We start from the raw sequence: 22500 nt of genomic DNA on the forward strand, positions 1-22500 counted from the left end.
CATGGCCTCCGTGGTTGAGGTGTCCACCGAGATGGGACAATTCGTCCGTTTTGCTTCGAAAAAAAAATATATTCCTTGAAAGAAAAACAAAACAGCTTCGCAAAAAGATTTTACCTTGGACACGTGAAGTTTCCGCCCCTGCACAAAAGGCTCATTGAGCGTGAAACACCCGGAAGAGACTCCAAAGCTTTTACTGAAACCCGGTAGTCCTCTCCCAATGGTTGCCAATTTTGTACCGAGTACACAGTGCGTGATAAGAGAGCTAAAGTGGTCCGCATACTCTGGAGATGTAAGGAGGACCCCAACCTCCAGAATTGTGGAAAATTCTACTTCCAGACGACCGGGAGACCCTATACTGTGCAGCTCTGATCCACATTCAACAATAGATTCTCAGGCATGACTATGATGTCTCCCGTAGGCTTGATCTGCTGGCCACCTAGTAGGAGGCAGCTGAGCCAGCCCCTACGTAACTACCCGGCTGAATAAATGTTTATCTTCACTCTCTTTCTCTCTTTAGTTTCGGTGAGAGGCCAGTGTTTCCTTCCCATCTTATCAATTTCGCCAGACATATGAACTAAGGTGCCTAGGTAAACAAAACTTCTTTCTGTGCTACGTGTGCACATGGGACGACACGTAATGGGCTATCTACAACAGTAATGTTCGAAACCATTACGAAAAAGTAGTTTAAAAGTACCCACTGTCTCTTACTGCCGTCTTTCAAACGGAGCGTTTTTCAGCGCGGCATAAAAAGAACGCTGTGTAAACACTCGGTGTATAGCGGACATAGTTCGCTTCCAGCCGTCTGCCAGCAAAGTACGCACTTTAATTGCCGAGGCTAGCCCACCCGCATGGTCCCTTATCTTTCGCATCGCCGGGTGCAAAAAAAAAAAAAAAAAGGAATGAAAGGCCTATCTGTATTTCCCCGTCCCTTTTTCTTCGTCCCGTTGTTTCCCTGTTTCCCGCCAGTGCCCGCTTCCTATCCATCCCCAATCTCTGCTCCCTGTGGGAGTCTTGCTGTATCCCATCGCTGGAAGCAAGGCTTCTCTTTCCGAGTCGTTTCAATGGCCGAACTTCTTGTCGCGCTCTGCCTGACTAGTACCGCGCAGTGCCGTGGAAGCGGGAGGGCTGCTACCGTATTAACGGGACATTAGGCAAGCCTTCCTCTTTTTCCCGAAACGCAAATCGTCGAACAGAGGAAGGACTGTGACAATCGAACTCTCTTTTACGAGCATGAGGACGCGTTGCAACTGATCAATCGCGATTGACTACCATAACCGGTACAGGATATTCACAATAATGAAACTCCTTTGAGACAGAAAAACTCTTCGAAACTGTTGCGCACTGACTCGTTTGTTCGTATACAAAAGCGCAGCAATCACTTCATGAGCACATCACTGTAATCAATGAAGTCCTTACCACTTTCGTCATTGAATACTTTTCAGTGGGTCACTTGACCAGTTAATTTCAATGCGCTTGACCACGGTGCGTTTACACATGCGACCAATCCTGCGCAGCTCTCACATGCTGTACATATCTTCCGCTCAACTTATATATAGAGGCCGAGGCGCATAAAGGAAAAGCGAGAGAGAGAGGGCCGTCCTATCGATTCGGGTATTTGTGGCTGCCGGTTAATTATCGATGCATCCGCTCCTCCTTACCCGGCAGCCTCCCCCTAACCCCAACGAACCGCGCCTGAACGTCCCTGCCCCCATCTCTCCGATGTGTCTCTGCGTTGATGCGGAGATTGCAGCTGCTGCCGCCTTCCGGCTGGAGTCATTGGAAGCATTTAATTAACATCGATAAGGGCTTCGGTTGATTTCCTTTTCCATAGGGATGGATTTCCTTTCCATAGGAAAGGAACGCTGTCGCGTTCGCTGGTTGACTCACTGCGGGGCAGTGTATACAGTTCTCTCGACAGACAACCACAATGTCATAAAACGAATTAATTAATTAATTAATATATAATTAACGATTGATTGAATAAATGAATGAATAAATGGTAGAGCCTGGTGATGGTACAATTAGCATCTTGTGCGAGTCAATGCGTATAGCAGTGAGAACTGCACTAACACTTGGGGGCGTGCAGGAGAAGAAATCGTGGTGCCCGTTCGTGTTAGGATACACGCGCTAAAGCGTTACAGTCAAGAGACCTAAGTGCTGATTAGTTGTGGTCGGTACTGCCTGTGCGGTGTATTTTGTTGATATGCTTGATTACTGCATTTATGTGGTTGCCATAATAAATAAATAATGTAGGGATTATCTTTGCGCGATTACATGAGTGCCTACTAGGTAATATATTGCAGCAATGACCACGAATGGCGAGGAGCCGCACACGTGTGAATGGCAAAGGTTGCAGTGCCGCTGAGACGTAATGATTATTCTTTAAAATTTATGGTTTGCTAATTGCCTCTATCATCATCATCATCATCATCATCATCATCATCATCATCATCATCATCATCATCATCATCATCATCATCATCATCATCATCATAATCATCATCATCATCATCACCACCACCACCACCATCACTGCCACCATCATCACCATCATCGTTATCATCACCACCACCACCTTCAGCTGGACTATACCCACTGCAGGATGAATGCCTCTCCCATATTTCTCCAATTAGTCTTGCCGTGTGCTAGCTTCATCCACGTGACCCATGCCAACTTATTAACCTCATCCGCCCATCTGACTTTCTGCCGCTCCCTGCTACTGTTTCCTTCCCTTGGAATCCAATTTGTTTAACTCGAGTTATTTCTCTAATCCACTCTGCACGCTTTCTATTTCTTAACGTTACCACTATCATTTTTCGTTCCATAGCCCTCTGTGTTGTCCTCGACCTAAGTAGAGCCCTTTTCGTTAGCATGCACGTTTCAGCCCCATAGGCAAGTACAGGTAAGGTGCAACTGTTGTATACTTTCCTCTTGAGCGATACAGATAAGCTGCTAGTCATAATGTGTGAGTATTTGCCAAATGCACTCCACGCCAATTTTAATCTCCTAGTTATTTCTCTTTCATGATCGGGATCTGCGGTCAATGCCTGTCCTAAGTCCCTAGGCTGTTGAAAATTATCTTAGTCTTCTTCGTATTGATATGTAAGGCCCCTTTCTGCTTTTCCTATCTAGGTCATCAATCATTCTTTGAAATTTGTCCCCCGAGTTACTGAGCAAGACAATGTCATAAGAGAATCGCAGATTACTGAGGTATTCTCTATCCACCCTTATCCCTAAATGCTCCCATTATAAGTATCTGAATACTTCCTCTAAGGAAGCTGTGGACAGTTCTTTACGGGCACTGACATCGCACTGGACACTGGCTGGTTTCTTTACACCTCCATCGAAAAGCGGGATTTGCTGCTATTTTTTCATTCATATAAAGCTCCAGCGGTCAACTGATTATATTGTCTGACATCGGTTCGCGCTTTTTAAGCTCCCTATAGCAATCTATGACCCAAATTACTGTACATGCCGTTTTATGGAGGCAATATTTTGTTTTTCGAGATTTCGACTGGTTGCGGCACTTACGTGGCGAATTTCAACTTACTTTTTCCGATCGCTGTGCAACTTTTGTTGTGCGACCACACGTATTGTAGTGAGAGCTACACTAAGCTAGTCAAAGCAGAGTTTGGCGTGGGGAGCCGAAGCAGATCTGCGCATGCGTCGTTACTACGACAACCAGCTGCGCCGCTGCGCGGAGGCTCTATGCGTGAAGAAGTTGACGGTGAGCGCATGTACGGCGAGCGTCATCTTTGCCGGCTACAAGAACTGCTTGAGACAACCCAGAAATCGTTGTTTGGCGTGAAGAGGCCCGTCAGCGTGAGATGACGCTCGAAGATCTAAGCGTGCGTCGGAGATGCCTGAAGTGCTGGCAGAACCGAAGGAAAGCAGGCTGATGTATCACCATTTTATTTTCATACTACGCCGAATCTAGACAGACACATCCGAGTATGGGAAACCCTAGGTTTGTTTGCCGTTTCGACCGCAGCTCACAAGCTTAGCCAAAGAAGCAGGCATTTTGTGATTACGCCCGTATAGCTTTTTATGTAACCTTTGTGTGCTCAAAGGAGTGTGCTCCCGTGCTCTTTAATAGCGACACTTGTAGTGCGTCAGCTAACAGGGCTCTGTCAAGAGCATCTAGGCTGAGTGTTGTCAGCCAGCTGTGCACCTGTAATGTGTCTGATGGTGATAGCGTGTTTTTCGCGGCCCTCTAGCGGCGAAGGGCAAAAGGTTTTGGGAGCACACCGAAGCGAATGCAACACCGTCTCTCCGAACTTGCATCACAATACCTTTCCATGACCCTCGAAGAAATTGTTTTTTTTTTTCTGGCCTGTGGGATGGGCATGGTATAGATAATCCCCAGCTTTTCCTTGTGCTATGACCACAGCCCAATGTCTAGTGTAACAGCGCCCTTCGACCTCTTTTTGAAAAAGTCAACATCAATGCGATTTGACGCACGACTGAAATGGCATTTTAATTATTTATTTATTTTATATACATTGTGTTCCAGAGGGCATTACAGAAAAGATTCGGAAGTACAATAAAAATAAACACTGTGTAGTTAAAATAATAGGTTTACGGAATGGCAGAAAATGCAGTAATTTTGAAATTCTCAACGTCATAAACAGCAGCGATAGAGGGAGCAGCGAGGCAGGTCGCTCCAGTTTGCGTTGTTCTTGCGAGTAAAATAATCATGGCATATTTTCGTTCCAGAAAATAGAACGCCAACTATAAACATGTGATCAGAACGGGATGAAAGGTATGAACGGCTAGCAATAAAAAGGGATGCTTTAATACAGGGTTATGGTGATAGATTTTGTAGAAAGTACACAGTTGAAAGAATTTGACAAAAAAAAAAGGAAACCCTAAAAAAATGTCCGTCGAGGCAAGCGTATTTTTATGGACGTAACTGGCGTAATGAGAATAAATAAGATGAAACAATAGGGGGCATAATGTGTTTATCAGTGTGATTTTATTGGGATTCTATAGCGTGAATGTACAGCGTTTGTCAAAAGTGTAGAGCCCAGGGAGTTTGCTTCTGAGCCACTTCGTGCGGCTTTTAATGCATTTTCAGTGTTCCGAATCCCTTGGTGGTAAGAATATTTTTACCCGATCCTTTCCAGTGGGAGGGACCTCCACTAATGATAAATCATTGCCATTACACGGCTCAGAACCAGACCCCCTGGGCTCTAGACTTTTCGCCAAAAGCTGTACATTCTAGTTTTGACCATTTACGTTTGACAGTTAAAAACGGCGCTAGGCTTGTTAGACACTGGCGACTCTAGCATTGGCTGATTTCGCCACAAGCTTTCCATTCGGTTCGCTTCCGACAGTACTTTGAAGTTAGTCGCGCCTTCATTTCAGTGTTCCGTACGTTATGTTGCTAGCAGTTTAGCGCTGAACGTGCCGCAAAAGTCAAAGCTGCGCCCTTCGAACATTGATCATTAGCGCCTGTTTAAATACTGCTATTTTTTTTTATTTACATTTTCGAATGGCAAGTCTAGGGAGCGGTCCGAACACGGGTGTAAAGGGCAGACTGCTGGTATCACTCGCACGAGACGGGTCAGTAATATTTGTAACTTTTCAATGCACCTGAGTGCTCAACTTGTTTTGCATATTTTCGGTCGTAGTGTTCCAAATTCAAAACGATGGCGGAGGGAAGAAGCGCACCTATTTTGAAGCAAATGCAGCAGTTTCATCGGACAACTAACTGTATGCTCGCAAAAGTCATGCGGTTTCTTCCTGCAGCAGATGCCTTTGGAAACAATCTTGCTTAAAGTGGAACACCCATCTGTTTGTCCTGCGATGGCTTTGTAGCTGAAATGCCGGGTGAACAGGTGCTTTCTTATTCGGCCCGGAGTATAAAAATGCAGTGCATGCCTGAACTCGCACTTCTGCACTAATAAGATGCAGCTGAGCTTCAAGAATTGACGGTTCGCCGCGAGATGCTAATGGGATATGTTGAAGCAGAACCAAGCCGGTTGGCTATGGGCTGTTGAGCCAGTGGGCCGTTTCAGCTCAAGTCCTCTCTCGCCGGAAGCTGACAGCATAGTGTTCTTTGGGAGGAGCCGCACCTTCTCCCTCACCATACCCCGCCAAGGTGCACGAGATGGCAGTTACAGGAGAAGGGGGATGGGGGGGGGGGGTTGCTAGTGTCCTTTAATCTGCTAATGTTTCCTTAACTGAGCAGATGAGTTAGGATACTTAGGCAAAGCGTGTTCGAGCAGCGGACTCCGTACTTAAATCACCGAGCCCTGTGCGACGGAAACCATTGATCCTTTAATCTCAAATGACCACCAGGTTTCTCAGTTTTGTGCACAGAGTTGGTGGCGTGCGCTCGGCGCGTATGGTCAAGTTCAGAGAAATTCCATGATTAAACTTGCAGTTGACCCGCTTTCGCTGTTAAATACACGACTTTAAGCACTGTTCAAGCAATGAAAGAGGTGAGGTCAGGGAAACGGGTCATGTTGGACAAATGAGATTTGCGAACTGCCTAGTACAGTGTATTGTATAACCTTGACATTGACACTGAAAAATTTTGTCCCCATCAACGGTTTCTTTTGACCTGCTGCATTCCTGCTCTGACCAGTCGGCCAAATAAGCCTTGCACTGAAAGCGGATTTTTCTCGTAGTGTAGAGTGTTCATGTTGAAACAGCGAAGCGCTCACTGAGTAGCTCATACTTTTGAATGCCTTTTCATATTATTTACTCATGGGAGAGTTTTTCATATCGTTTAGGAAAGATGGACATGCAGACGCACATAAGCAATAATATGTATTGAGAATACACAATAAAGAATCATTAAGGGTACTTTTGCAATGTTATTCAGGCGAAAGCGTTATATGGCTGAGGAGAAGGAAACGCTGTAGCCGGAAGTGCTGCAGAACGTCTCGCCGGAAGTCGTGGTTCTAAAAGGTCCCGTGATGTCGTATGAAGTTAGACGGAATCTCAGCACTAGTATATTATCCTTAGTAGTGTAATGCTGACTCATATAACATATGACTTTAAGGCCATTTTTTTTTACCTACATTACACTAGGGTAGAAAAACACTATTGAAAGTATTGTAGCTTTGCTGCAGTGATATAGCCTGTGCTGGTTAAGAAATGGAATTATTATAAAACATCGTGTAGTCATGCATGATTGGTCATGAAATGTCATATGTCATGAGGCACAAAATATAAAGATGGGAAATTGTTTAGGTTGCGTCATGTGAACTATATGTAACTCTACACTGGGTCATGAACGAGTAGACCACTGGCCAGGAATGAAAAAAAAAAAACCACAGGAAGCGAATAATGCCGAAGCCATATGTAACTCTACATTAATAATGTCACTTCATAAGGACTGTTACATAATTCTGCATGACAAGGAAGTGTCCCGTAATGCAGAATAACTCGCAAAAAATGATGACGTCGCGGCGGAGTCACGTGACTGTCACGCGATTTAGGATGATCAGTAGCAACAAATGATAATGCTTTCCTATTTTTCCACTGAAGCGGACTTCTGAGTACATGAAATGTTTGACTTCCCAAAGGAATCCCAGCTAACTAATAGATGAACACTTATCGCTATTTGACTGTAGCATGTGGCGAATGGAGCTTCGCGGTGGTTTAGTGAAAGATTGATGACTGGACGCTGCAATTTTATGCGATACCTTCGGCTTTTATTGAGGGTGCTTGTGCTCGTCATTTTGTTTATAGCCCGCAAGCATTGCCCGCAAGCATCGTAGTATTTTTGCGGGAGTTCAGCTACTGCAGCCCCCTGGATCGCCGCACGTGCAGATCATGGTGCACGTTCTTTGTCCTGACGTAAAGAGGGTTTGTGTTGTAGAGACACCGAACAAAGTCCTTATGTGGGGCCAATTGCAAAAACTGTTCAAGCCGCAGCTTTATACAAGTACGTCGACTCAACACCCGTGACTGTCATGCGGACGTTGCCCATGTTAGCCGGAACAGCTTCAGTTTAAACTACGGTAAATGTTTCCTTCCTGGTGAAAAAAAAGAAAAGAAAGCCATTATTTATGAGATGATACTAAGAAGGCGCTGGCAGCGTCTTGTGACATTTTGAACATTCATGACATTATTTTCTTAAATTCTGGATTACGCGTTTTGAAGCATATCGGTCGTATGGGTTGCAATTTGGCGATTGTTATATACTTCAAAAGAATACGAGTAAAAAATCTTGCACTCTCTCCATAATAAATCTGAAGCCGGTCTTTCTACTAGCCATTCCTACTAGCCATTCACAAACTTTCCACGCGCAAACACTGCATCCGTCATTAAGTCGGTCAAATGGAATGCATTTCACCGCATTCACGAGTGGAGATGTGCAAAGCATGGCGCTAATAGGGAAGGAGGGCCCAGGAAGAAGCCGAGCGAAGGAAGCCTTCACCGGAAGTCGTCCCAGGATTATCGATTGCCTCCCGAAGATTTCGCCCCCATACCCTTCCTGAACCTTTTTTCCCTCAGCAGCAAACCGTATCCTCCTTTGCCTCCTGTTTCGAGAGTGAACGCGAGTGCGCACTTCGCCACTGTTGACGCCGCGAGGCTGAGTGCGGTACGCATAGCGCTGCTGCCATGCCAGTGCTGAGAACCTGCCGGGAATCGAGCGTATTTCTTCTTGCCTTTCCGTTCCTCCCTTTTTTCCCTTTGACACACCCCAGAAACACGATTCCTTCTCTTGCGGCCCTTCGCGTGCTTGTCACGGAACTGTCCGTACCTTATGCGAAGAGCAGTACTTGCCACGATGCCCTTATTCGCCATACGTCTTCCCCGCACACGTGAATAATGCATGTTAGTGCGCAGTGAATGGTTAGGGTTGGGTTATCCTTAGCGTCAGAACAGGAGATGGTGGCAGAGCGCCTTTACTTGATGCAACTCCGGTCTTAGTGATAGTGAACGCCGTGGAAATGCGAGGCAACGTCAAAGAATGCAGTAGAGACCAGCGTTGTTTGCGTTGTTATGAGAAAAAAAAAGAGAGGGTACTTGCCGAAGAACCTGTGTCTATTCTCGACCACTACCTACAGGCGAGTGTTTGTACTCCGATAATTGATATTGCAGAGCAGAGGGAGTACGCAGACATTAGAGGGAGCAAATAGGGACTGCTGTTGAGGAAGCGAGTAAAGTGGGAAAATGAGATGACTAGTTTTTGGGTATTGGCTGGCCGTGGTTGTCACAGGACGATATTGCTTAGAGATCAATAAAAAGGTTTCTTTGATCCAGTGGTTATAATAGTGCCACTAGTGATATCTTTAGCGGGGTTCTGTTCCTCGGGAAGGCGGCGTTAACGACAAACATTTTAATGGGACTGCATTACGTGTCTCGTGTCCCACAAAATTCACGGTCGTGATCGGCCTCCTTGCAAGCAAGAAAATTTAGAAAAAAACGTGCAAAATTTTGGGATTGAAGCCAAGTTCTTTGCCAACTATATATATATATATATATATATATATATATATATATATATATATATATCCAGAGGGTTTCAGTGGGCCAGTTTACTGAATAGAGTAGAGCGTTACGACAGACGCGACTGTTCGGTTTCCCAGTTTATTTTGCCGACAGTTTCGGGAAAGATATACGTGCTGACGAAGGGAATACCATTCCCGAAACTGTGAACAAAATAAACTGGGAAAACGAACAGTCGCGATAGATATATGTATATATATATATATATATATATATATATATATATATATATATATAGTGGATGGCTAGTCGGTCCTGCGTATTTGAAACTATAGTGCAGTAGTAACGTAGACGAGACGAGAAAAGGACACAAACAGAGGATTTGGCTAACAAAAGCGTTTATTCCATTGAGCCAGATGACGTAAGCAGCACATCAAAGACAACACAAGTTCGAATTTCGTCTGGTAACCCCGAATGACGGCGGATGATGTTTGGACACATAGCGTAAGAATGGTCTCTGATTGCCTTCGACCACTGGCGGCAACTGATAAGTGCCCGGGCAACAGAAACATTAATTTCTTGGATTCAACTGGGCACTTCACCCCTGAACATGCATGTCGAGCCTGTGAGCCAAGGTACGAGAAGCCAGTCTTTTCTTACGCTATAGGTTCTCTTGAAAGCTTATGTAAGTTTCGAAAGGAAGAAGCTTTACAGGGGCGAGCTCATTGCCTTCAGGAGGTCGGATACCCAGTACATCTACCTGCGTTAGCAGTAAAGCTGCTTTAAATAATCTAAAAGGAGAGTAAAAGAAATTATGGCATCATACGTTTGTGCTAGTATAAAGCGCTGAAGAAGAAGAAGACGGCTGTGCAATGTCGGAATAAACCAAACAAAGGTTGAGGTTAAGCCTTAATCCGTGAGCCAGTGTTTCATCAAGTGGAGTTGTCTTCGTGTGGGCAACGCGGTCGTCACTGATGGTGTTCATATACAATTTTGTTTCCCAAGAAGAAAAGCGCAGGGTGGGAGAGATGACGAGTAGTGTTAGGAACAAAATAATGTTGCCATAGATATTCATTTATGAACTGGGAAACTGCGATTCTCTGACCTGAAAAAAAGAACAAAAGCTCCAGCTGCAGGAAAAAAAAAAAAAAAAGTGCGATGTACACGATGAATGAGCACTAGAAGCAGGCTCGAAGTTACCGTGTGTTTCTAGAAGATTAGCGATTTCAAAGGCACTTGATAAGAGATAGAGCTGCAGCAAAATACTTGGGAACAGTGTTCCGGAAATGGTTGAATATCAACACTGGTTGAGCAGAAATGTTAACGCGAAGCAGGACGAATAAATAATAGAAAGTAGGTTTTGACCTGATAAGAAACTCATGTGCTGCGGACTAGAAGATGGCGGATACCAGGTCATGAATCGCCAGGCCAATCTGGCAGAGAACGGCGGTACTTGCTGCAAGTTTATCAAGGAACGGGGGAAGAGAATGAAATGAAAGGGCTAGGGAGCCATTGATGAGGAATCTAGAAGGGGTGATAGTGAAAGAAGAAATAAAGGAGAGAAAAAGAGTCAGGAAAGAAAGAAAAAAAAAAAAAACATGGCGCACTAAGCATGCAAAAAGGGGAAAATATTGGCAAGAAAAAAGTTCGAGAAGAAACAAATAATAAAACTGAAAAATGAGAGAGACAAAAATTTAGAAAAAAAAAATTATGGAACTCCGCCTTTAAGGGCATGACGCGATAGCGTAGGCTAACCGCCCACATAGAAAGTCCCGCTTTAACCAAGCCGTACGTATGTACCTACGCCATGCTCGCGAGTTTTCGCTCAGAACGCCAACACCGGCGGACGGCCGCCAAAGTCGGATTTTCGGTGAATGCTGCCTTTAAAGCGGTCGCGTTAAGTATACATAGGAGTCAGGCTATAGGGGCCATGGAAATACCGAATAAAAGTGTACGATGCACAAAATATGTGATTGCCTTTCAGAGTGATTATGATGCAGAGGGAATATATTTCAGAGAGTGTAATTTCGAGATGCTTCTACGTTCTAATAGAACATTTCCGTGATTACATTGTAGTTTCACGCTTATTAACGCGAAAAATCTCCTACGTTTTCCTTAGTGCCAATGGCTGTTGGCTCCCGCATATGTCTCATACCGAGGATTTGTGGCAGGACGCCTTGTATGCGTGTGCTTCCTTTTCGCAATCGCGCGTCTCTAGAGCTTATGCAGGTGATTTAAATTGCGGCTCTACTTCCACCGCAGTACGCAACGCGAAACATCAACGAGAGAGAGAGAGAAAGAGCGTCTACGGCGTTTGTCGATGCCAGTAATCGGTGGAATTCTGGCTGTGGCTGGTTGTATGAAGCAGAGTGTAAAAAATGCCTCTATGCACAAAACTGCGTTGATGTGGAGTAAGTAGTTCATTAATAATGCCAAAAAAGTCAATTCGACGTTTAAATAGCTATGGACGTCTATATAGTGTGCTGACATGAAAACAGTCACAGACAACGCTGCTGAACCAAATATTGAGCGAAAGCATTAGCTGCGGGTGACCAAGCGTGCTTCTTCTCTTTTTCTTCTTCCTCAGCCCACATATTAAGCCACTCTTTAACCAAGCCGTATGAACGTGCCTTAGTGGCCTATAGGGGTAACGTGAATGCCAGGCAGGGTCCTGGCAGGCTGATTCTGACATAAGCGTCCCATGTGAAACGAGAGACCCAAGTTGGCAGCTCCTGCCAGCCCACGTGGGGTGTGACGTCACAGCGTCACGTGGGTAAGACGTAAGGCTACCGCCCGCGCTATGCTGAAGGCTCGAAACCTAGAGTAGTATTGTTTTCGCAATAAAACAGTAAAACAAGATGAGAAAAATACGTAGAGGGAAAAAGCGGGAAACGAGAGCAAGGAGTCTTAGGAGAGGCTTTCGCCTTATCGCACTCAAGAGAGATCTAAGTGTGTCCAGCGAATAATTTTCGATCTGAACCTCTCATGTCTATTGCAAAACTAAATTTGGCAGTAATGAAATAAAACAGCGCAACGAACGGGACGAAACACGAAGAAAGGGAGACAAAGACGCCTGTGCGCCTGTGTCTTTGTCTCCCTTTCTTCGTGTTTCGTCCCGTTCGTTGCGCTGTTTTATTTCATTATGCAGTAGCAACTAGCCCGGCATCTTGCACTTCTTAAATTTGGCAGTGTCTGCTAACTCGGCCACGTCACGCATTCTCGTGACGTCACACATCCCAACGACCAATCAGCGCACGATTTCCAACTACCACTTGCGAGAGCCATGCGCGTTGTTTTTCGCCCATAAACCTGATGGCGGATTTTCTGTCGAAAAACACTGTTAACGCAACCTCTCGGTAAAGTAGCTTAGAATTGCAACGCTTCAGGAAGCCGTCTCGAATATCCATTATGAGTGTGTAACTATCTCTTATTATTCTGACTCTAACTAGCGCTCAGTCCGAATCCAAGAGTGGTTCGTTCTTCACTTATATGTCTGTAGCCTGCACACATGGCCTACACGCCTTTATAATGCGAATGAATTGCGCTTTCTTCGGTAGCTAACTTTTTGAACCGGAGAAATTACTTTTACACGTCAATTTGTGATCGGTGATCTTTTCTTCCGACGCCTTCAATAAATTTGCCGTCAACACTAGTTTTGTTCTCCGAAAAACACTGCTAACACATGCCCTCAGTGCAATGGCAAGCGGTCTCGCCATATTTTAACGAGCCATTTCCCCCGTGAAAAAAAAAAAAAAAAAACGAATTCACTGGAATTTATTTTTGTTTTGAAGACGTGTGGCTGCATAAATGTACCTTTTGCAGTTTGGACCAAAACTTCCCTGTAGATCGCGGTAGATCACTGTTTTCGTGCGCAAATATTTACACTACATACCGTGACCTACGAAGCACATAAGTCATGCGACGCTCCTCGAGGATGGTTGCTGTAGTGTATGCTGATAAACAACCGAAGCCTACAATTTTAGTTTTTCGTTATATCTTCCATGCGTGGACCAATCTCTCGTAGTCCCGTTCTAATGCATTCTTGTTTACCTTGTTCCAGGTCGTGTGTCCCTGAGAGAAGAAAATGTTGGCGCGCAATGCTGATACTGGTCCGGCCACCACGGCACCAGCCTACGGTAGGCTCCTGCGCACCTTTGGCACCTGTCCCGCACAGAAGCCTGGCGGAGCGCGGACGTCGCCTTAGCAAAACACGCCGGCGAATCAGATTGCGTCGGTTCGCACACTTCCTACGCCATCTTAGCCTCCCCACAGCGAAGGCAACGCAACGTCAACGTTTTTTCGCAGGCAAACGAGCTGAGGCGGCCAACGCCAGGAAACTGATTTCGCTGGTGACGTTGACCGCGTGTTTACACTCACTTGTGGGTACAAGATCGTAACTTGCATAGTAAAGAAAGAAAGCAACAAATACAGAGCAAAGATAGTGAAGCAAGGAAACGTATAAGAATAGCAGAAGCAAATAAGAATAATCTGGGAAGAAAACAATATACGAAGTGATGGTCCCCTCCTTTCGAAGAGTAATAAAAAGCCGGACTTAAGAGTAGGGCCTAACGTTTCTCGTAAAGGTTCCGTTGCTTCTGTGGGCCTCGAGCTGAAGTTTATTTGCGTCCGAGCCTGAACTCTGCCCTTTCAGCGTCTCTCGCTGCCGGTCGCATACACAACAGCGCCTCGCCTCGGTCTCTGGCTCGAGTTGAGTCCGAGAGTGTCCTTATGTACTCTCGTCTTGAGAGTGTGAAGTGGCAGGCACTACCTGCCTCTCCGTCTGAGCCCCGTATAGCCAGGCTCTAAGAGAGAGAGAGAGAGAGAGAGAGAGAGAGAGAGAGAGAGAGAGAGAGAGAGAGAGAGAGAGAGAGAGATAGAGAGATAGGCAGGTTTGCTATCCTAAGGAGTGACGAGACGACTTCGGGGTGAAATAGACAAAAAGGCGAGACGCCCACGAGGAGCGAAGGCTCGTTCTCGTACGCCACCGGCGCATACGGAGAGCCTCGACCCGAGAACTCGAGAGCGAGGACTGCCTCTCCGGTACCCTCCTCGTTCTCATCTTCGTCCACTCTTGGCGAGAAGCATCGAATTCTACTTTGCTCCTCAAAGAAGGGCACATTGTCGCGGGCTACAAACACGGCAGGGACGACATACTGGTGTTACGCAATACTATACACATTCAACTTGCGCTGCTTCACAATTCGGCGCCTACCGTCACTTCATACGACGACAGGGGAGTGAGATATTGTTTGCACAGTGATTGGCTGAGACAGGATCTCGAGGCGACATCTACGTTGTAGTTGTCTTGTCTTATTTCTTCGCTTCGAGTTTTGAGCAACAATGCCTTTTTGGATGCTTGCGGCAGAGTCGTCCTCGTTCGTGAATTATATACTTGAAAGAGTTTAAAATTGACGGCGTCGCAAACACAGAGGCTGCACAGCCCGGAGTAGGCAGTCATCTCAAACAAGCAAAAGATTTACCGTCCCGTGTTTGCGGTGAATTACACAGAAGAAAAAAGCTGCAGACAGACGCTGTCGAGAGACAAAGCCGAGACTCTCGGTCCCAGCGGACAGGCCGGGGGGAAACGCGTGCCTTTCTCAGTTCGTGTTAGTCGTCTTCTGCCGGCTGACTGAGACAGTGCAAGCAATCACGGTTTGTAGTTGGAACTTACTACTGTAACTGAACCACACAAGTAAAGCCCTTAAGAGGAAATCGCAATAAATTATTTTAGTGGCTGCGTTTCAGTGGTACAGTGATGGTCGGGAAACTCGAAGACACGAATCTCGACTGACATTTTAAAATCAACCCGCAGCTGAATTGTTCATGTGCGTTTGATGGAATCGGAGCACAGAGGTATATAAACGCTGGGTTCTCCACCTTGTCATTCAAAGTGTATTTAAAAAGTAGACAGATCTGCTCGCCGGGCATAGTCACTAAATTCATATGAAATTCACCCATGAACAAGATATTACGATTTCATATATTTTATTATCCAGTTAGATTTAGGGCATCTAGTGCACACGGGGAACACTTACTTTTCATTCCACAGATGCATTCGCATAAGGTAGTTAATTCAATGCGAACTTGAATAGAATTTTCTTTCAGGGGCCTAAAATTGAATAAAGGTTTAACTTCGTTTCATTTCAGCGTTCTGTAGTGGAAAGCAAAGTGGCATTGTGAGTGGCAGAGTATTCGTATGTCCTAAATAATCTAAATAACAGTACCGTCAGTGGCATGAAAAGCGCCAGTATTAAATTTTAAGCTCGACCTCTTCTTGCCATTGTTTCTTTTTTTGAGTAGTTCACCATTTACTCATACTGGGTGCTTGTTGAAAACATTGAACAATTTATTGGGGACACGTTGACATAAAAATAAAGTTAGAACTTCTTTAAGGTTTTTGACGCTGAAACTTTTAATTTGACGCTGAAAAAGTTTTAATTATTTTTTTTAGTCACTACAACAGGAGGAGGCATTTTCGCCGGCCATAATTCGCGACAGTCGATCACGTAACATTAGAAGCAGGCCTTGGACGTCCAAGAGCTTCAATAAAAAAAAATATATATATATATAAATACTGTCACTTTGCAACAGTCTAAAACAAAAATACCACCTCAAAACAAAGGACGCTGTTAGACGTGGTCACAGCATCTGGAAAAGGGGATAATAAAAACAAAAAAAAAAACAAAACGAAGTCGTCCAGAAGTCCGGATTCCGTCCGACGCTAAGAAAGCACGTCGTTTTTTTCTGTGGTGCGGTCGCCATCAACTAAGCCGACCGGACGCAATGGCGTGACAAACGATCCGGGAACGCCTGCATCGGTCGAACACAGTCCTTGGGAAAAAAAAGAGGGACGCAAAGAAAATAGTCTGTGCTTGTCATAAACGTTTTTTCTTCATTCAGCCTAGAACAAAGAAATGAGGAATGATTGTCCGGAGACGGCCCCTCTCTGGAGTCACAATGGTATCATTGTGAAAGGTGCGCCTTGATTGGGAGAGCGATCGAGTTGCGTCAAAGTAGTCCGGCGGCTTCCCGAATACTCGATCATGTGTAATGGCCACTGGGCATGAAGACGAGTCCTCAAGCTCAACCACGAAGCGACTGCACTGAACTCAGGCTCAAAGCAAAGCCCAGACTCTCTCCTGTCGAGTTGCAATATTTAAGCGCAGCGCTCATATCGAATGCTGGTCGGTTTGATCCGCACAATGCTAAGTTAAAAGGAAAATGACACCATAGATGAACATTCTTCTCGTTTTCCATGTAGCCCGCAGTGCTTGAGAAGTTTGCTGATTGCCGAGGCAGGCATCGCGTCTTATAAGTTGACTCGTCAATATTTTTGTTTATTGTAGCTTGCCCACAGGGACTGGCGAATTCAGTTTTCCAGTACCCCGGAGACCACATCGGAGCGAAAACCTACCACTGTCAATACGGTATAGTTACGTACCCGAAAATTAACCAACAGACTCAGTAGGAGGACTCTGTCCTTTCATAATCCTGGCTGAATCAGCTCGACGACACACCACCTTTTACACGGCGCTCTTTTTCTGCTCCAATCATCCTACTTATGTCGGCCGAGTAAAATCAGTCGAGTATGTCATGAATTTCGCATACGAAGGAAAACGTAAATCAGAGCTCTTTGCCAGATTTTCAGTATCTGCACCTTCATTGTTTTATTACCTCTACAAATTCCGTAATTGCTATGATACTCAATATAATTAACTGTGGAAATCACTATCGCGTCCAGGACTGGCGTGCTTCAGCGAAGGCGGGAGTGGGCAGAGAAAAATAAGAACACTTTGAGACACAGTTCCTACAGAGTCACCTTGAAAATCTCTTAACATGTTTCTCGCCCCGTCACGGAGCATTTGTAACTCGAAACGCGCGTGTTACGTGAAAAGTGAATCTGGGAACAGGACAAATCATACCTGTCTCTGACAAGGGGTTCTGCTCCAGCTGATCAGCGTAGACAAGTGCTCGAATAAGTGTAGTTGGCGAAGTTCAATGAACTTTCATAGGAAGCCTGTCAGGCTGAAGACACTAGCCACGCGCCAACACCTGTCTCTCGCCGTACAAGTCGTCTAGTGCTTCGTGCAGTTAATGTGCGCCAGCGCCACAGTGATCGTCTGTGCTGGACTACACACCCAGGGTGCACACCGTTTCCTACCAACCCGAGTCACAGCGGAAGCGACAACATCAAGAAGCCAAATCGACAGCCCCTATTCGGAGGTGTTGTGTTCGTGAGTGCGGAAGTGTGTCAAACCAGGATGTGCTTGCGTGTGTGTGTGTGTGCTTTTGAGCCAAAGCCAGACTTTTGGGAGTGCCGTGTGCTGTGTTTTCAAGCAGACAAGTGAGAAGTTTCGCACACTGCAGCTCCTTAAGCGCGTAATAGTTGGTGGCCTAACTTCGCTCTCAGCTCGGCGACAAAGCGCTTGGCCTTATTTGGCAAGTATCAGTACAGGAAAAGGAAAAGTAATGAATTTACTGCGTATAACCTTGAATGTGGGTGCTTGAAAAAATCTGAGGCGGACGAGTTCAAGCGTCTGGCCGAGAATAGAGTAGGAACACGCCAGAGTATTAATACGCAGTGCCCAGCTGATCTTTGATAGATATCCGAGAATACCTTTTAGAGGAGTCTGGGATGTTTTGTGGCAAGGCCGATACCCAATAAAGCAACTGTTCGGCAGACGTCGCTACCAGCGTGACAGGACTGGTTATGCGAAACAGTAGCGAACACAGTTGACGGCCAGGAAGATTGGAAAATATATTAACAGGAAAGGTAAGGGCTATTTCGTAAACGGTGAGGTGACGTCATCAGTAGCGTTACCGTGTAACAAGGAAGACCAGGGCCCAGAGGGGTCCAGGAGAGGTGCGGCTGAGGTGCGAGACGCCGGGCTAGCGAGAGTAGGGTCCAGCGGGCGTGTTCCGGTCGGCAGTTCGCACTACTATTCGGCCGTCGGCTGCACCTGCGATACGGCAGGGCAGGCTAGCGAGGGGGGACCCCGGGGACACGGCGGCCTCCTGTGGCTGTGGCCAATGTCCGACGACGACGAAGAAGACGAGAGCGTCGCCGGAGATCTGGGGCCAGCCTACCTGACCATGGGCGTGACGGCGTCCGTGCTCAGGGCCTACCACCGGATCGCCAGGATGCTGCGCAAGGCGTGGACGGATATGCGTTTTGGTGAGTGGTGCGGCAGGTCTTTACCTTGTTCTCGTTTGTGTAGAGCAGATATTCTATAAATGGCTCTTAGGTTCCTAAACAAAACAAGTTGGCATGCCGAACGAATGTCCTTTGTACCGCTGTCGGCCACGTGGCCTCACACCGAGTTCTACAATGACAGCTTTCGCTGCTTCTACGGAACTAGCGCGTTCATATAGTACAAAGGAAATTATTCACAGCGCGTTCTGTACAAAAGGACTCCAGTTTTCTCCTCGTTTGCTCTACTTAGTTCTCTTTTATGGTAGCCAACCATATGATTAAACAAGGGCACCAGCCAGCAACGAATTGAATTTTGTAAATTCGACCGCAGGAGGATACCGCTTTTCTGGACATCTCTTTTTGAGGAAATAAGTTTTGCTACAAAGAGAGAGCTCAGATAGATGTGTTTATTGAATGGAAATGCAGAGAGGTCGGTGCGAAAGGTGAGCATGTGACCTGCTACTTTGCTTCAGGTAAGGTCAAAAGGAGGTTATATGTATAGCAGAGGTAAAGTCTTCGTGGGAAAGTCTGAGCATCTCTGATGCTCTTCAAACGTAGCCGCGTAGACAATGACGTGATGTAGGTAGACCAGCGCGATAGTCCACTTCATATGGCCTAAGACGCGGCCTATGAGGCGCTGGAAGGTGGCTGGGGCATTGGAGAGACTGAAAGGCATGCGGTTAAATTGGTAAAGGCCGCCGGGAGTCACAAACGCCGTTTTTTCCGCGTCGTCGGGATGAAGAGGCACTTGCCAGTATCGCGAGATCAGATCTAGGGTGGAAAAATAACGGTCTCACTTCAGACGATCAAGCGCGTCGTCAAGGCAGGGCAGCGGATACACAGGGATGTGAGTATTAGCGTTTAGCTATATATATATATATATATTGTTACCGGGAAACGCGAGACCAAAGTGATGTGCTCACTGACAAAGACGACGATCAAGGAACGCAGACACGACGAAGCGTTGAAAAAGAGAACGACGCTGAGAGAGCGGATTCTGCACGGCTACCGAAGTCTTGCGTCCAGTTCAGCCCATCGCAGTGCCGTCACATTAAGTACATACCCGTAACATCTTGGTGGAGGTCGCGGGTTCGACACAATCTGACGCTGGATCTCCGCAGTGGCCGCCACATCGGAACCGTTACGATGACAACCGACGCGGCTCCATCAACCTCCGCAACTCCAACTGTCGTCGTAGCCCACCCCCGTGACCCTGGCACATTCTGCGGTACAGATGAGGTAGACGTCGAGGACTGGCTTTCGCTTTATGAGCGTGTTAGCCAGCACAACAGGTGGGACGCCACGCTGATGCTGGCCAATGTCATCTTCTACCTTACCGGAACGGCACGCGTGTGGTTCGAAACACACGAAGCAGATATACCCTCTTGGGATGTTTGCAAACAAAAACTCCGTGACCTGTTCGGAAAACCGGTTGGCCGTCAACTCGCCGCCAAGAGGGACCTCGCCACACGTGCCCAGACATCTACCGAGCCTTATATTACGTATATACAAGACGTTCTGGCCCTCTGCAGAAAAGTCGACAAAGACATGACAGAACCTGATAAGGTGGGGCACATCCTCAAAGGCATAGCCGACGATGCCTTCAATCTTCTACTCTGTCGGGACTGCTCTACGGTTGACTCCGTTCTGCAAGTTTGTCGACATTTCGAGCAGGCCAAACACAAACGCATTGCACATCGCTTCAATCGGCTCCCCAACACTGCCCCTAGCTCCACGTGCGAGGATCTGCCGACCCTAAGGCAGCCTTCCAACACTGAAAATGTGACCCGCATCGTGCGTCGTGAACTGGAAGCGCTCGCTCCTGCTGCATCCAACCCGCCCTCTTCGGACAGTAACCTAGCGACGATATCCCTCATTCAAGCCGTCGTTCGTCAAGAGGTTGCTAACTTGGGCGTCCCCTATAGCCACAACGTGGAACCCCCCAGTTCGAGCCCCATCCCTCCCATGGTCGCCCACGCTGCGCCCCGCAACACCTACACGCCACGCTACCGATACCGCAATCCTGAGGAGTGGCGCACCCCTGACGACAGGCCGATCTGCTTCACGTGCTCACGTGTTGGCCACATCTCTCGCCACTGCCGCAGCCGCTGGACATCACCACCTCGACGTTTCCCTTACGTTGACCGCTACTCCGATTACGGTCACCGCCGTTTCACGCCTCGTTATGAGCCGCCCCACACCGATAACACTCCGCCTCCTCCTGTGTCCAGTCGCTCTCCTTCGCCGCCAGCCCGCCGTTCCCGTTCACCTCTTCCTAACCGCAGTTCCTCGCCGTCCTCTGCCGGCCGCTTCACGGGAAACTAGCCGATGCAGCTCCCGGAGGTGACGCTGCATTGGTACCCCGACCTGGAAATCCTCTGCCCATTTCTTCGCCCTGTAACCTCCTCTCCTTGCTCGTGGATGGTGTTCCCGTCTCTGCCCTCATTGACACTGGTGCCCAAGTCTCGATCATGAGCTCATCATTTTGCCGCCTCCTCAAGAAAGTACAGACCCCCGCCGCTTCGCCCACCGTTCGTGTTGCCGATGGCAGCACTGCTGCCGTCACTGGGCAGTGCACTGCCCGAGTCACCCTTGCCGGTCATCACATCCCTGTTTTGTTCACCGTCCTCAACCAGTGCCCTCACAATGTGATCCTCGGCCTTGACTTTTTAACGGCCCACTCTGCCCTTATCGACTGTTCCAGCGGCCTTCTTCGTTTGGACTTACCTGTCTGCTCAGAACATCCTCCATCTACACCCCGCCTTCGCTCCACAGAGTTCGCTCGCCTGCCCCCTGACTCTGCTGTTTACCTACCTCTGTCACCTTTCCCGCCTGTGCCTGACGGTGACTATGTTGCTTGCCCTATCACCGAGGTCTTTCTTGACCGCAACGTCGTTCTTCCTCATCTCATTGTACGCGTTACACAGAACAGCACCTACCTTCCTATCCTGAACTTCAGTCTGTCACCCCAAGTTCTCCCCGAAGGAATATCCCTTGCTACCTTGTCTCCTCTCACAGACTGCACCATTTGTGCACTCACTCCTGGCCCACATTCAAGCGTCCTTCCAACACCCGTACTCCCCACCACAATTACCGACCCTATTTCCGCAATGATTGCCTCTGACCTCAGCCCCGAACACGCTCAGGACCTGCACAACCTTTTGTTATCCTTCTCCGACATTTTTGACTTTGCTGCCGGTTCTCTGGGCCAAACATCAGTTGTGACCCACCGCATTGACACCGGCGATTCAAAACCTGTACATCGGAGGCCTTATCGTGTGTCCATTTCTGAGCGCCAAGTCATCCAGCAGGAGGTCGACAAGATGTTGGCCAACGATATCATCGAACCTTCGAACAGCCCCTGGGCTTCTCCTGTCGTGCTCGTTAGAAAAAAAGACAACAGTTGGCGCTTTTGCGTCGACTATCGACATCTGAACACGATTACAAGAAAAGATGTTTACCCGCTGCCGCGAATAGACGATGCCTTAGACTGTTTACATGGAGCCCGCTACTTTTCCTCTATCGACCTTCGTAGCGGCTACTGGCAGATTTCTGTTGACGAACAAGACCGCGAGAAGACAGCTTTTGTCACACCCGATGGTCTTTACCAATTTAAGGTTATGCCTTTCGGACTTTGCAACGCCCCTGCTACGTTTGAGCGAATGATGGACTCCTTACTCCGCGGATTCAAATGGACGACTTGTCTATGTTACTTGGATGACGTCATTGTCTTCTCGCCCTCGTTCGAAAGCCATCTTCGTCGCCTTTCTTCCATCTTGGCACTTTTCCGCCGTGCCGGACTTCAACTGAACTCAAAGAAGTGCAGTTTTGGTCGCCGCGAACTTAAAGTGCTTGGCCATTTGGTGAATTCCACCGGCGTGCAACCCGATCCTGAC

At 47.1% G+C, this 22500-nt stretch overlaps 1 protein-coding gene across 1 annotated transcript in view; it reads left to right on the forward strand.

The window, feature by feature from the left end:
• The first annotated feature begins 18032 nt into the window (after window positions 1-18032).
• LOC146176183 (A-type potassium channel modulatory protein KCNIP1-like) overlaps window positions 18033-22500 on the forward strand; it is a 136908-nt gene continuing 132440 nt past the window's right edge. Inside the window, exon 1 of the mRNA XM_084581271.1 lies at window positions 18033-18586. Within this exon, the coding sequence (XP_084437397.1) occupies window positions 18442-18586 (145 nt within the window). The 5' untranslated portion in view covers window positions 18033-18441. The remainder of the gene's footprint in view (window positions 18587-22500) is intronic.

The sequence above is a fragment of the Amblyomma maculatum genome, chromosome 10, assembly GCF_055883805.1.
Source record: "Amblyomma maculatum isolate TAMU_Amacu chromosome 10, ASM5588380v1, whole genome shotgun sequence".
In the NCBI taxonomy this organism is placed as follows: Eukaryota; Metazoa; Arthropoda; class Arachnida; order Ixodida; family Ixodidae; genus Amblyomma; species Amblyomma maculatum.